The following is a 13,978-nucleotide window of genomic DNA, read 5'->3' as shown; positions in this document are numbered from 1 at the left end:
CGAGCTTTTCTATTGGCAATTGGCGCTCTGGATTGGCCCCGTCCCGGATTTCTATTTCCGATTCAGGGATCATACTCCTCGAACGAAAGTTTATTCTACTGTCTATTGATCGAAGTCATTTAGACATACATTTAGTATCATACAAGATTCAATTGTCCCCCCCTCACTAAGTGATGGCATACACTGACAGACCGGCTCTCATTGCGCACCAACCTTGATATAATGAATGCCGCCTGAAAAAAGGTTCTATACAACCACGGCCACTAGAGATTTGTCGAATAGAGGCATTGCAGGCTGTGAGATTCTGCACTCATACATAGTAGCAAATTTTATCGCTAGTCCTCCTTACAACAAACCTTGACCCTCTTATTGTTAGGTGCATCTCTACAGAGGTTTAATTTATTCTTTTTTGCTAGGCACTGTAGCCAGACTCATGCGATAGTTTCGTTTATGACCCTGACTGAATATATGAACTATACCAATAGACTTGTCGCCCTCTGTACCGCATCAACACTCTCGTCCCCATTCAATTTGAAGTGCCATGCAAATGCGATGTGTGCTACTTAAATAAGAACGCAGAGGTGTAAGTCAGTACGATTTACTGGAGCAAAATGGTTGCACAGTAGAGGAATGTTACAAGACAGCTGTCGGGGGTAAAGTCAATTTACGCTTCACTGTCGAGAGGAAGGTTTGCACATTCATGTTGGGGACGTTGATCGCTCCATATTTCAAGTCGCAATAGTGTCGTGCTCGGTAGTACGTTTCCCGGGTTGATGAGGATAGTTGGTGCGGCAGTATATCTTTAGTCATGATTTACACAAAATAGAGCGCAGCCAAAGGAATTGCCTTCCAGCTCATTTGTTTAAAGCCGACAAGTGGCAGTAAAAGTGCTGTTAATGATGTGTCAATGGGCACCCTTTGCTGCCTCCTCATCAGCTTCAGAAAGCCCTTGTATGCTGAACATTCCGATGCGCCTACAGTAGGGTTGAAATACTTCCATTTCGATTAGTAAGAGTGCGCTTTGGCAGCGCGTAGAAAAAGAAGGTAAAATTTCGTTCAGCTTGGTCCGTAACGGATATTTGAATCACGGGCGTCTATAGACTACTACATCTGCTTCCAAACTAGACATTGGTAATAAACATGTTGTTCAAGGTACATGCGCAATTTCTGCAGGGATTCATCTATTACACCGACTTCAGACCCCCTTCCAACGGTTTCTTCGTTTCCTACAACCGCACGAGTGTTCCTAATACTAATCCAATTTTTTCCCTCATCGTATGGAGCATATGAAGTTTTTTACTTCGTGGGAGCTGTTAAACATCGAGGCATCTCTTTCTCCTAGTTGTTTATGCCTCCCTAAAGTACAGTTTTCTCTGAATATTACGAAGGTTCTGACAAGTTTCGTAGTGAATGCGTACCAAGACATCCAGTCATTATTTAAAGATGTGTAACGGTATGATAATATCTAAGTAGTGGAATATAAAGTTTTCTCGAGAGCTATTATCATCCTCGTCGTTTTACGACCCCCTTAGAGCAAATAACTGAGTCACAAAGCAAGGGGCTCAACAGTAGCGACTTCGCTCCATCATACCCTGTTTGTGACAGCGAACTAGTCGAATACGGCAATCAGTCATGAAGCACACCGGCTTTCTACAGGGTTTGAGGCCGAAATGTCTCGTAACATGCGCCAAGGGACCTTTTGTCATAAGTTGTCGCCACTTAAGCGATCTAGGTGGCAACGTGCATTCGGTCACTTTAACGATAAAACGCTCAGTTTTGCAGCGCCCAACTCGCCGGAATTGGCATTAATACCATATCTAGTACAGTGGAGCTCCAGTCGGGCTCGAAAATTGCGGTTTTTTTTGCATTGCCATCAAGGGCGCTTAAGCTACAGTATCTAGCGTGCAATGACTGGAGACTGTGGGCTTTAAAATGGATCAACTTTTTGTGTAACCTCATGGTGGTTGGTCTATGAGCTAGAAAGGCAGCACCGTAATCATATTTGTCTCACACTGTTATGGTGGATTCATTTCCCTATGGGATGTAGGGGTAACTGTAGTCATCATGTAACTACGCGAGCCATGTAACCCTTCCATGAGGCTAGATGGTGTGTAAGACGAGAAAGGATTCCAGCAGCTGTAATGGAACCCTAGAAATAATCGCCGATTTCGGCAGGTCAGATTTAGACATTCGGTGGGCAAACATGCTACAGTAATTGACTGATTCACTGTCATGGAAATTCCGCCAAACAAGGTCAGTCAATCGCGCTACGTCTTCGTCTACTTCACCATATCTTACTGATAGCAGAGCATGTAGGTAGTAAGGCACATAAAGAAAATCATCTACGAAGTAGCCATGGCTGGGTATATCACAAATAGAAAAGCAGCAAGACCGTTACGCTTTATGCTGGCTTTGTGCCTCGTCTCTTTGATTTTCTTTGCGGCTTTGCAGTCATCCTTCCGAGATCCGACGTATCACATTGGCTTTTACAACAATTTTCATCCCCCAGCCTCTGACAAAAAAGAAGACGGTGTCGCCTTTGCTTCTCGTAACAGATATGGCATTCCTTCCTACAGTCCTTTGCGCCAACCCGAGCCTCCAGCATTTTTGCATGGACATGAGACGGAACCTGAAAATGCCTGGCAGTTCAGTACGTCTCAGCACTTACTAGAAGTTGTCGCAGAACATCCAAGACTTTTCGCAGGAAGGAAAAAGTGGAACGGAATACCTAGTCTTATTCGAAAGGATCCCTATCTAAGTGCGTGGAACAGCAGCATTCTCAGTCGTGCGGTTGAATTGCATGATAAACCGTCGATTACTTACTCCATTGATGGTTCCCTCACTGGAAGTGGAGTGCTCGACGTGGCGAGGGAGTTGCAGCTTCGTATCAAGCATTGGGCATATGCCTTTCGCATCTCCCATGACCTTAGATGGAAAGAAAGAATTTGGGAAGAGTTGATCGTGGCCTCGGGGAACTCATCGCAGTATTTTGGTACCCAAGGAGACAATTGGAATACTAAGTAAGTATAGTTTTTCACTGAGTCTGAGTTCCTTGCTAATGTCCGATATAATCTTCAGACATTGGCTTGATGTTGGCGAGTTTTTGGTCGCTTTCAGTTACGCATATGATTGGCTCTTTGATGTCTGGAGTGTCGAACAAAGGGAGGCCATTATGTGGTCCATAGTCTCATTGGGTTTATCAAAGGGACTGCAGGCTTATGATCGTTCTGAATGGTTCCTCTCAGCAAGATCGAACTGGAACTGTAAGGCAACCTTCGATCTGTTTTACACATAAAGTTTTCGAAATCCTAATCATGTGATTAGGTGTAACTAATGGAGGTATGATAATTGGTGCGCTAGCCATATATCATGAAGATCAAACGGGTATCGCACGACGGCTGCTTCCGCTTGCTGTGGATAATGCTCGGCGGTATTGCGCCCAGGCTGTCGAGTCTGATGGGACTTGGGCTGAGACTCCCGACTACTGGTAAGTTTCTACTTTCCAGGTTAATACTTAATCGTGTACTGATTAGAATCTAGGTATTTTGGAACACAAGCCCATGCTCAACTTACTTCCGCACTACAGACTGCCACAGGCAGCACATACCAACTCCTAACGGCGAATCAAGGTTTTCGAAACACATCCCTATTTCACATTTACAACAACGGAATGACTGAAAAGTTTAACTATGGAGACTGCGGCCCTCTTAAACTCACTGCAACGGCGAATGCTCTTTTGTACTATGGCAGAGAGTTTGCAGACCCAAAGTTGGTGTTGTATCAAAGAGATCGCCTTGATGCAGCTGACCCTTTGAGCATGTTATGGTATACGCCTAAAGTTACTGGTAATTGGGTCTACAATTTGCCACTAGATCGGGAATTCCCGGACAACGCAGGGGCTTGGGTTTCTATGAGGTCGACATGGAGTGACCCTGAGGGCTTGTTCATTGCGATGAAAGCAGGTAGCATGATAGGCCACGCAGCGCGTATGTTAGACGGAAAGTAAGAGTTGACAAAACGCTAATGACATCTCGCAGATGGTAATCTCGATGCCGGCGACTTCGTGCTTGATGCGATGGGCGAACGATGGGCCGGTGAGCTCTGTCAGGACGACTATTTGGCTGAAGGTTACTTCTCAGGCGAGAGCCAGGATAGTAGGCGGTGGGACTATTACCGCTGCAGAACTGAAGGGCAGAATACGATGGTGATGAATGGCGAAAACCAAATCGCAGATTCCCAACCGCAAACCCGCTTCGAATCGTCGGAGATGAATGGCGATCCCGACCTCATCGAGACCACAGCGTATTGGATTGTCAACATGGCTGCCGCTTATAATGGGACACGCATTCAACGCGGCTTGAGAATGCTCAATAAACGAAGACAGGTGTTGATTCAAGACGAAATTGGGACTTCACCGCATAGCTTCCAGTGGCGAATGCATACCAATGCCAGTATCTCATATAGCAAGGACCAAAGGACGGCTCGTAAGTAAAGTGGCAGACAAATGACGTTGACATTTTTAGCTAATGGCTCTTAGGCTTGGACCTCAATAACAAGACATTGGATGTAATACTCCAGTCTCCGGTAAATGCTGTCTTCGAGACTCTCGAGCCCGTTCCTCAAGGTGATTCGCGAAAAGACAATTTGAAAGATATGTCAAACGAGGGTGTCAGCGTCTTAGCTATCGACATTTTCTCTGGGAGTAGTACCGTTTCTGTGGTCTTTTCGCCTAGGTGGGGCAGAGATAAGGAGGTCAAATTGCCAAAACTCGTCCCTCTTGAGGAGTGGACACTAGGATCTCATGAACAAGATGAATAGTAGAGTTTAAGGAGAACATTTTTCTTGGATACCTTGAACAAGCTATACGTGTCTTACTTTACTGCTACAATTCTTTGATCTTTCAGACAGTGCCACCAATTGGAATAGCATACTAAAAACTATGTTTAGAAGGATTTAAACCGTTTCTCACATGGAAAATTTACATTTAAACTTTGTCTCTGTTTTATGTACATCATATACGAAGTAGTAAAGTCTTTGCCATACTAGGCACTCCTTCCGACGTAATCGCGAACAACATCCAGTATCCTGGCACGACTATCCCAGGATCGAGCGGTATCTTAACTTCGTAGCTCCAACCGAGCTTTGGAGAACTAGCTCTGGGCAGAAATTCCAGTACTATCCGCCTCTGATCTGTGTTGATTGAATGAGTAGCTGAACTATAACGTATTAAAGTGAACTCTAACACGTTTATATCCGTCTGCGTTATAAGGTTATCGCCCAATGCCACCTCTGTGTTCGATACAGTCAAAATTCTTGGCCTCCTAGCTAGAGTGTCCCCATTTGGCTCAAAAAGATAAGGAGGCTTAAACACTTGAACGTCGTAATGGTCGCTTCCCGCTTCCCATTGAGGTATGTCCTCGCATGGCTCCCAACAGAGCCCCCCTCCACCTGTTAACACAGTAGCGTCGGGAAGCAAAACTGCAACGCTGTGGTAGGTTCGAGGAGTTGTCATGCGTGCAAGACGCTCAAACCTTTTTGTTTTGGCGTTCCATAACTCAGGATACCACGTTGCGTTGACATCGGTCCATTGTAGCGCGTAGGTTGCTCCACCGTTCACGAAAATGTCTCCTGTAGGAAGCACCACACTGTTGGCATAGGCTCGAGGAGCATGCATAGGTTGAAGCTCCTCCACGCTAACATTCCCAAATGGCTCTGAGATTGTCACTTCATGAACGGTAGCTTTTCCAGAAGAGTATGCATAACTGGGCGCTCCGCCTAACGTGAGTATTTTGCCTCGGCCCGCATCATACATGACCGCGTTGCCATTCATTGCGTCGTTGTTGTGGCCGCGGAAAGCCGCTGGGGATTGACTACCCAGAGAGTCTGCATTACCGGTTCCATACCAGTTCATGGCCGTAGACGGACCTGCCTGGAATAGAGACTCGTTCTTCCATGCAAAAAGCCAAGGGTGATTGTCTGCAGAAAATGCACCCCTGGCGTCGGCCGTGAGCATTGGTTCCACCCGGCAACCAGGTAGAGACACCCAAGTTTGCGTTGTTGGATCAAATACTTCGCCGTTCTTGTCCAACACTCCACCAGACCAAGAGCCCCCAATGGTGAATATCTTTCCATTTGAGAGTGTAGCCTGTGCATGATAGCCACGGCCGGTGGTCATACCTGGACCGGCTTCCCAAGACCGATTTGCAGAGCGGTAGATGGTTGTGTGATTGAATGTGCTCCCTCCGGTGACAAACACATCACCCAACACGTTGAGTGATAGACCGGGGCAAAACATGTTGTGTCCGGTCTCAGAGACTATCTTGCTGGATACCAGTCTTGTTTTCGGATTGTACAAGGCGGAGACCGTCCGGTCTTGGTTTCCAAATGAGCCTGGGTTATCCGCTGACCATAAAAGAACCTCTCCTGTATGGCCCAAAACTGCCGCAGCGACAGGGACTAGGGGAACAGGAACACTTGGCTCCCATTTTCCTACGACTGAAGGATTTTCTGACGAGTGCCATTCTAACCTCGCTCTTGGTGGTAGCTTATCAATTGAGAAGTAAAATAGTAAAACAACAAAACTGACAAAGAATATTGCCAGGCACGTCTTAGGGCCAGTGATCATGTTGATGCTCTGTTCAGTAGTACCAAGTTAATGAATGATGTCACAGAAGCCGAAAATGTCTGTTGCCTAGAATAAGTCTGGTAATGAGAGGGCTTGTTAGCTACGTTAAGAGCAATATCCGATCGCGACTCAACGCCGTTCGCAGTTGAGTAGTCAGTGGATACCGTGAAGTGAAATGCCTCTATCGTATCATCTCGATGCACACAGTGCGATATGCAGCTGTGCGGCGCATGAACTTGCTTGAGCCGTTGTCGATTCGCTAATGTCGATACTTCAGCCGCGATTGGTCAAGTAAGACAAGATTCCCCCTCTTCATCCCCACCAGAAAACGTTCTTCGTCGCCTTGCGGATCTGATTCTTGCACACGTCAGACGCGCATAAGACACTAAGCCTGCACGACTTAACCCATTCGTGGAACTCTCCAGCCTACATACTACTGAAGTTGCTAGAGCTTATTCGAGTCCGAGTTGCAAACCATGCATCCAACCAATCACAATATCTAGCAAAAGTCCTTTGCCGCTTGCTCGGATTCAAACTGCCTTGCTGGGAAGGTGGGAGTCTGTTGGGCACAACGACCTCAGGTCCAGAACATTTGTGAGCAGGGCTTCAGCCTCCATATCACCACTCAGTGGGGGTTGAAGAAACAATGTCACCAGCGAAATCGGCAATGACACATGAGCAGTAGCGTGTCTGCTGATAAGCATTTGTAGAAGAAAATTTCTTCATGGCTATTGAAGTATTTAACGGAGACTGTGCAAACGATCAGAGATGATAAATGCGTGCTCGTGACTCTCTCAAAGGTCTTGTGGTATACATCCGTATTACCGCCACTTCGATTGTCTTGCGACGTCACAGATTTGAGGTCTGCACCATGTCGAAACCATTAAAAGAAATGAGCAACTTTGACAATTTACTGAGTGAGAAGGATGGGTCTCTCAAACGTCCCTCTCCCAGCAAAGCATCAGAGAGCTACCATGAATCTCGACTAAACTCACCTACGACATATAGCTTCAGAAATGATATTGTGGACGAAGATTCGGTTTTCATTGACCGCACTCCTGCCGTCAAGGATCAAGATGTTATGTATATTGCTCCCTGGCGTCAGCATGTTGCTCGCTTGTTCTTTATGACAAACCTCATCCCGCAGCTCCTTTCATTTTGGGGCACTCATATCCAATTTCGGACTCTCTACCACTTTGGAAATGAGAGTAATCTTTCTTCGAGCCGTCTTGTCCTGGCTTGGGTTTTTGTGGTATGGGAAGTATCCTTGGCAGGTATGTGAACATCGCCAAGACTCGCAAGAATTAATCTGACGACCCTTCCCAGTTGATGGCATTCTTCAAGTCATCATCAAGTCTGGTGCTCTCACAGGGCGATGGCAACCTCACTTACGGTTACTAGGCGATAATGTACCGTCCGTAGATGTCATAGTAACGGTGTGCAACGAGCAAATTGACATTGTCAAAGACACCGTGCGCGCTGCGCTGAGCGTCGAATATCCGATTAGTCGCTTCCGGGTTATCGTTGCCGATGACGGAAGGTCTAAGTTGTTAGAGGAATGGGTGTGCCAACTGTCCGACGACCATCCCAACCTTTATTACACTGCTCGCTCCAGACTTGGAGGTTGGAAAGCAGGTAATCTGAATGAAGCCGTCAAGTTTGCTGGGTTTTTGCCAGGCGGCGCTGCCGAGCTCGTAGCTGGCCTCGATGCGGATATGATTCCAGAGCCGAGATGGCTCCGTTGCGTCACGGCTCACATTATGCGTGACCGGAGAGTTGGAGTCGTATGTCCAGCCCAGGTTAGTAATCGTTCCCAAACAAGGTGAGGTTCAACGGAACTAAATGCATCTTTCAGCACTTTTACAATGTCCCAAGTGACGATCCTCTTTTCCAGAGCAACAAGTTCAGTTGGTACTGTCGGGACCTTGTATGCGGCCTGGCTGGCTCTGGGTTCAACCTTGGCTCCGGTTGGGTTATGAGGCGGGAGGCAATTGACGACATCGGCGGATTCCCAACCGATGTTCTTACTGAGGATATCACCAGCTCAATGATGGCTATGGCCGAAGGCTGGAAGACAACCTACGTCCCTGAGGCCCTTCAATGGGGTCTTGTGCCTGACACATACGCCGCCCACATTAAGCAGATTGTCAGATGGGTATGTTCATGAAGCTCCGTTCCCTCTGCCGCTTTCATACTAAGTTGAAGCTAGTATATCGGAGGTTGTCAGATGGCTATCAAATTTGGCTTCTTTCTTTTGCCCTCCCGAACCAAAAGTCAGACACCAAGGCAGGTTTTAATCGGATTCTCTCAGGGATTGAGTGTGCATCTACGCACTCAGATGGCTACCTTGAGTCTTATTCTCGCCGCAGTTGTGTCCATGACCAATGCTGATCTCGTCTACTGGCGTGATCTCGCGGAAATGCGGATGTTACTGCGGATTCACTGTGGTATTGTCGTTTTTCGCTGGTTGCACGATGTTCACCAAGCCGTTCTATCAGGCTATCGTGCAGCTATCTGGGAATCCGCTCAATATTTTTATCAGGCTCCATGTGAGTATTTAATGTGGATTAATAGGTTTAAAAACCCTTCTAATGAATGTGACCGCAGATGCAACAGTAGCATGGTTCAGATCATTCATTCTTCCCAGGAGTCTAGGTGGTAAAACAACCACCTTTACTCCAACGGGCAGCATCGGAAATGTATATCACGAGCGCGATCCCGACCGAAGGGCTCCTTTACTTAAGCGCCTTCAGCATATAATTATTGGCTGCGGTGCGTGGGTCCATTTGCTCATCGTTGTTCTTTTTGGTACTGGAGCTTATATGCGCTGCTCTCGGGTTTTCCGTGAGCATTCCCTCGTGGTTCATGACGAACACGGGTTCGAAATTCTATGTGTCCGGCTTCTTCGGAAGGTTGCTTGGCCTACACATCCATGGGTTCCCACAGCGTTGGCCTGCTTCACCCCGATCAAATATGCCCTTTACCCACCACAAATCCCTGAGCGACACAAGTTGCTGGGCAAGAGAGGAAGGAATGGAGCACGTTATCCCATTCCCGAGGTCATGGGAAAGGTCAAGCGGACACCCTTTGCAATTGGGTTCATTGAGCTATACACCCTGTTTGTAGCATACGCTGCTCTTGTATTTGTGGCTACTTGGTGGGTTGACATCAGTGTTTTGGAATAGCCAGGCAAAATATGGTCAAACTTCGTGTTATAAGTTCCAGACACATGGCGCCGAGTCACACATCCTGAGATTTGTTATTTCCATAGTTCAAGTAACATATAATATGAGAAGGGAGTTTGCTACCATCAACTTTAAAACACAAATATTCAACGTTTCCGTTCCAATACTGACCACTAGCGTTACTATTTCTTCTCTTCATAAAGAAGAGCGATAACGAGTGCCGACACTATAGCAGACTTGCCTGTTCCTTCTTTTACCAGGTACTGATCATTAACAGAAATAACAACTATGTAGCATTACATATGCATTGACCTCTGCCAAGAAACCATACATAGTGCCATCAACATTTTCAGAGCTCCTTATTAGTCCAAAGGCCCATATCGCAGGGGCATTTGAAATTCCACATGAGGTTTGCGTTTTAGCTCCTCGGGTACTGGAGGCATAACTTCCATTCCCTCCAGTAGGATAACTTGTTGTCCGCTCTACAATTGGATGCTATTCAGAATCCAGGTGATCAGGATATGTGATAGGCACTAAGACTTACTGCAAAATGGTGGATCATGTGGCAATGTAGCATGCTAACAGCCGGGAAGTAGATCCTATACCGTACTACGACAAACTTTCCTTCTCCGGCCTGTGAGGTGAACCCGTCTCTGTAAGGTGGGTTGATCAGGTTGAAATACTTCTCGCCCCCGTTCCTCATAGCCTCATCAACATTCATCCAAGGAAACCCACCGTCCCCGTGGCCTATGATGAACACTTTGTGATTATGCTTGTGAAAAGGGTGGCTGGCGTCAACGGCGGCTCCGTTTTCAATGATTAAGTCAACGACAGATCCATTTTTGAGAAAGCCCTGTGAGTTTCCCCACGAAGTCTTGCCGCGTGACTTCTCGTTCCACAATATGGGAGGAACATTCTGACGGAAGAACTCATGTGGTGCTGCGTTAAGCACCCAAGTCGACGGACCAGTCTTATTTACCATGAACTTAAGAGTGAAGTCAGCTTTTTCAGGAGGCGACCGAGGAGGATACGGATATAGTTTTGTTTCATCCATGGCTTTCTTCTCAGTGTCGACAAGGCTTCCGTTCAAATGTAGCCATGGCTTTGTGTCGGGAACTGTCCGATTAGAGTTGCTCGAAACATCCTGTACAGAATACCCATCAGCTAGACTGACTCCTCGTTTAGCAAACGGTCTTCTGCGTTCATCAGCAGTCACCTTTGTTGTAGCATATCGCAAGATGCCAGCTCCCTGAATTATCTGCTCAGATCTTAGTGAATGGAGCCTCAATGCATAGTCCCCAGCCGGCTTATCCATCTTGACCAGAATGCTACAGCAAGTGTTATTGAACTCTGGTTTTTTTGAATCAAGCGAATGGTATGGAGAATACCTCGTTCTTTCGCCAAGGTTAACATGAGTTCTTACGACCTTCTGCGGATGAACAAATTCACCATCAGCCGCAACGACCCAGAACTCATGCTCATCGATGCTAATTGCGAGAGAGTGGTGAGCACCGGAATGAATGAAGTTAATCCAAACCCATTCTTCTCCTGGATTAGCCTGAATAATCTCTAGTTTCGGATGCGTTTCGGTGCAATATTCAGGGTTAGTGTACTCATGGCCGGGAATCATGTAACGACAGCCTCTCTCATTACGCCCAGGCCCACCGGCTTCTTCAAGATCATGAGCAGACTCGCATCGTGTTCCGCCTCGTCCGTTCAAAGTGAGGCTATTGGCGCAGATTGGGATATATCCCGTGTCCCGGAACCGAATCAGATACATGTCCATAGGTTGATCATTCCAATCGGCAACAATAATGTGGCGCGGGTTACTTTCCGCTGCGCGCATTGCTCTGATTTCATGCTCATCGTTGGTTATAAGACGATACGGCCGAGGTCGCCATTCAGCTGGCACGATCCAAAGCGGACCTCTTTGACCCTGATTTCAACCAGTGTTAAGTACGATAGGGAACATTGAAGTAGACGAAATCAGCATTATAACTCACGTCAGAGAAGGCAGGCCCAAAGTGACCATCATAGAAGTAGCTTCCATACTGGCCTTCAGGTGTAAATCGATAGGTATAGTTATCTCTTGGCTCAGTGGCCCACTGGATTTTATTGAATGAGCAATTATCAAGGCAAGGCATACGTATAGACATGCTGACCTGAGTAACGCCTGGAACACCATCATTCCATGGTTCATTTATTTGATAAATTCCGTGCCTATTTCTGTCTCAGATCTTGTCCAGGTGGATACAGTAAATGAGGCGTTCATACCAGTGAAGTGTGGTTTCTATGGGCAGTTGGTTGTCCACAAATGCTTCCAGAGTCTCTCCTTCATTAACAGTTAATACGGGTCCAGGGGTATCTCCATTGATGAGATAGGTTGGACGGCCGTGACCATCTGGGACGGAGTTAGAGTGGAGAACCGTGAAAGATCACTTCTCAGAGGGCACCTTGTTTGTCCCAGGCATATGTCAAGGTCAGATTGTACTTTCGAACATTTTTCCCAAAGACCAAGACTGCTAACAAGAAAAATAATCCGATCAATTTCGTCTGCAACATTTTAAATGAGATTTTTCGACATCATTTATGAAACAAAAATGTTCCTCGAGAAAGTGATGGGGACTATTGTATTCGGCTTAAGCCGATTTGTATGATATACTAGGTACAAATAAACAGGCTTTTCACAGTAGCCTGAATCTACGTCTAGTCTTTGTCATCCCAACAGCAGGCTTTGGCCAATGGTCGAACCTCAGGGGTGCTTACGGATTCATTGAGGGCCAATATCGTTTTCAGTCGACTAGTACCGCGGGTCCATGGGTAATGCCAAGTTCATCGATGTCGATTTCCCAAGCTTTGAAGTATCCAGGAAACCTAGGCATCAACATAGGGGCTAGGAGAGTTGCTGAACAACAGATTAGGTAACCATCACAAATTTATTGTTTCACTATGCAAAAGGAAAAACTTTTAAGTTGCCCGCAGTTTAGTTTACAGTGAGGAGTGTTTCCATCCAAGCTCAGACTTTCACCAGATCAACACCTGGTAAACATCGATTAATAATCACAAACGGGGTTCAACATAATTATCAGGATTACTATCCAAGAACTCGTTGACCCTTGCCGCGTTGTTCTCGGCATACTGCCAGATGGATGCATGTCCGGCACGAGGCCAAATGACTAGCGTGCAGTTTGGGATCCCATCCAGAAGCTCATAGCTCCTAGGCGTAGGGACCAGGTAGTCATCGTCGCCTGTCATGACTAGTACGGGCATTGTAAGCTCGTGCAATCTGTAATAAGAGTGTTTGTTTCTATCACCAGGTGCACACCAATGCTTGATACAAGCCAATTGTATCATGAAGCTTTCTACGTTGTTGAATGCTGGTAGTGCACCACCGCTAGCGTTTTCATTGAACTCACTGTGCCGCAAGCGTTTGAAGTAAGATTCGGCGGCCGCTCTGCCTTGATCATCATTGCGGAAGAACGTGAGGGTGTAAGCGGCCTCCCAGTCAGCCTCAGAGGCACTCCGTTGAAGAGACAGGAATCGATCAAGATTTGGATCGGTCCGGGGCCAAAAGTGATCTCCTGGAATAGGCCCCGAGGGATCCGCGCCAACAAGAATGAGACGTCTCACTCGATCTGGCATTGAGAGCGTTGCCATTTGGCAGGCCATGCTTCCAATGGAGAACCCAAGAAGGTCAATGAGATCGAGAGAAAGAGCGTCAAGGAACGCAATCAGATCCTCTCCCATGGTGTTTACTTAAAGCACCAATCAGCTCGCGACCTCACTGCTTGACAGGGGGCACTCACTGTCAGTCGGTGTGCGTTGGGTGTTACCGGTGCTCTGCCCAACTGCCGGCGGATCAAACATAATGACAGGGCGCTTCATCGCTAGTGGACGTATGAATACGGGATCCCAGTAGCCCATGGAGGCCCTCACCTAATCACTGTTAGCACCATGACCTCTTCAGGCAAAGGACGACGCACATGCATGTGTAACACAAGGGGAATACCCTCGGCGGGGCCAAGGCGACGATAAGCATAGACAATACCATTGTTTGCCGCAACCTTCTGAACAGGGACATAGGTGGGGAGCATGTTTGCAGTGGGTGACATTTCGGAGATCGTTACAGTAACTTGATTTCAACCTGGGAAAGAAATCTGGTCAAGCG

At 46.9% G+C, this 13,978-nt stretch overlaps 5 protein-coding genes across 5 annotated transcripts; 2 read left to right on the top strand and 3 right to left on the bottom strand.

Moving 5' to 3' along the window:
• Positions 1–3,369: 3,369 nt before the first annotated feature.
• Positions 3,370–4,818, top strand: CTRU02_207881 (uncharacterized protein; the record flags this gene model as incomplete). Its single annotated transcript, XM_036733129.1, has 4 exons — positions 3,370–3,487; positions 3,873–3,986; positions 4,038–4,484; positions 4,538–4,818. 4 exons carry the CDS (start codon positions 3,370–3,372, stop codon positions 4,816–4,818), a joined length of 960 nt encoding a protein of 319 aa, XP_036575170.1.
• A 193-nt stretch (positions 4,819–5,011) lies between these two features.
• On the bottom strand, positions 5,012–6,625 carry CTRU02_207880 (galactose oxidase precursor; the record flags this gene model as incomplete). Its single annotated transcript, XM_036733130.1, has 1 exon — positions 5,012–6,625. One exon carries the CDS (start codon positions 6,623–6,625, stop codon positions 5,012–5,014), a length of 1,614 nt encoding a protein of 537 aa, XP_036575171.1.
• An 871-nt stretch (positions 6,626–7,496) lies between these two features.
• CTRU02_207879 (Cellulose synthase 2) lies at positions 7,497–9,810 on the top strand (the record flags this gene model as incomplete). Its single annotated transcript, XM_036733131.1, has 5 exons — positions 7,497–7,899; positions 7,952–8,424; positions 8,481–8,780; positions 8,835–9,174; positions 9,233–9,810. The coding sequence occupies 5 exons, from the start codon at positions 7,497–7,499 to the stop codon at positions 9,808–9,810; spliced, it is 2,094 nt and encodes a 697-aa protein (XP_036575172.1).
• Positions 9,811–10,172: 362 nt separating this feature from the next.
• CTRU02_207878 (multicopper oxidase) lies at positions 10,173–12,372 on the bottom strand (the record flags this gene model as incomplete). Its single annotated transcript, XM_036733132.1, has 8 exons — positions 10,173–10,292; positions 10,355–10,942; positions 11,027–11,138; positions 11,199–11,746; positions 11,814–11,915; positions 11,973–12,030; positions 12,085–12,217; positions 12,264–12,372. 8 exons carry the CDS (start codon positions 12,370–12,372, stop codon positions 10,173–10,175), a joined length of 1,770 nt encoding a protein of 589 aa, XP_036575173.1.
• A 498-nt stretch (positions 12,373–12,870) lies between these two features.
• On the bottom strand, positions 12,871–13,904 carry CTRU02_207877 (peroxidase; the record flags this gene model as incomplete). Its single annotated transcript, XM_036733133.1, has 3 exons — positions 12,871–13,565; positions 13,617–13,746; positions 13,794–13,904. The coding sequence occupies 3 exons, from the start codon at positions 13,902–13,904 to the stop codon at positions 12,871–12,873; spliced, it is 936 nt and encodes a 311-aa protein (XP_036575174.1).
• Between the last annotated feature and the right edge of the window lie 74 nt (positions 13,905–13,978).

This window comes from Colletotrichum truncatum (genome assembly GCF_014235925.2).
Source record: "Colletotrichum truncatum strain CMES1059 chromosome Unknown Contig_0004, whole genome shotgun sequence".
In the NCBI taxonomy this organism is placed as follows: Eukaryota; Fungi; Ascomycota; class Sordariomycetes; order Glomerellales; family Glomerellaceae; genus Colletotrichum; species Colletotrichum truncatum.
The sequence above is the reverse complement of the archived record's forward strand: the minus strand, read 5'-3'. Positions and strand labels throughout refer to the sequence as shown.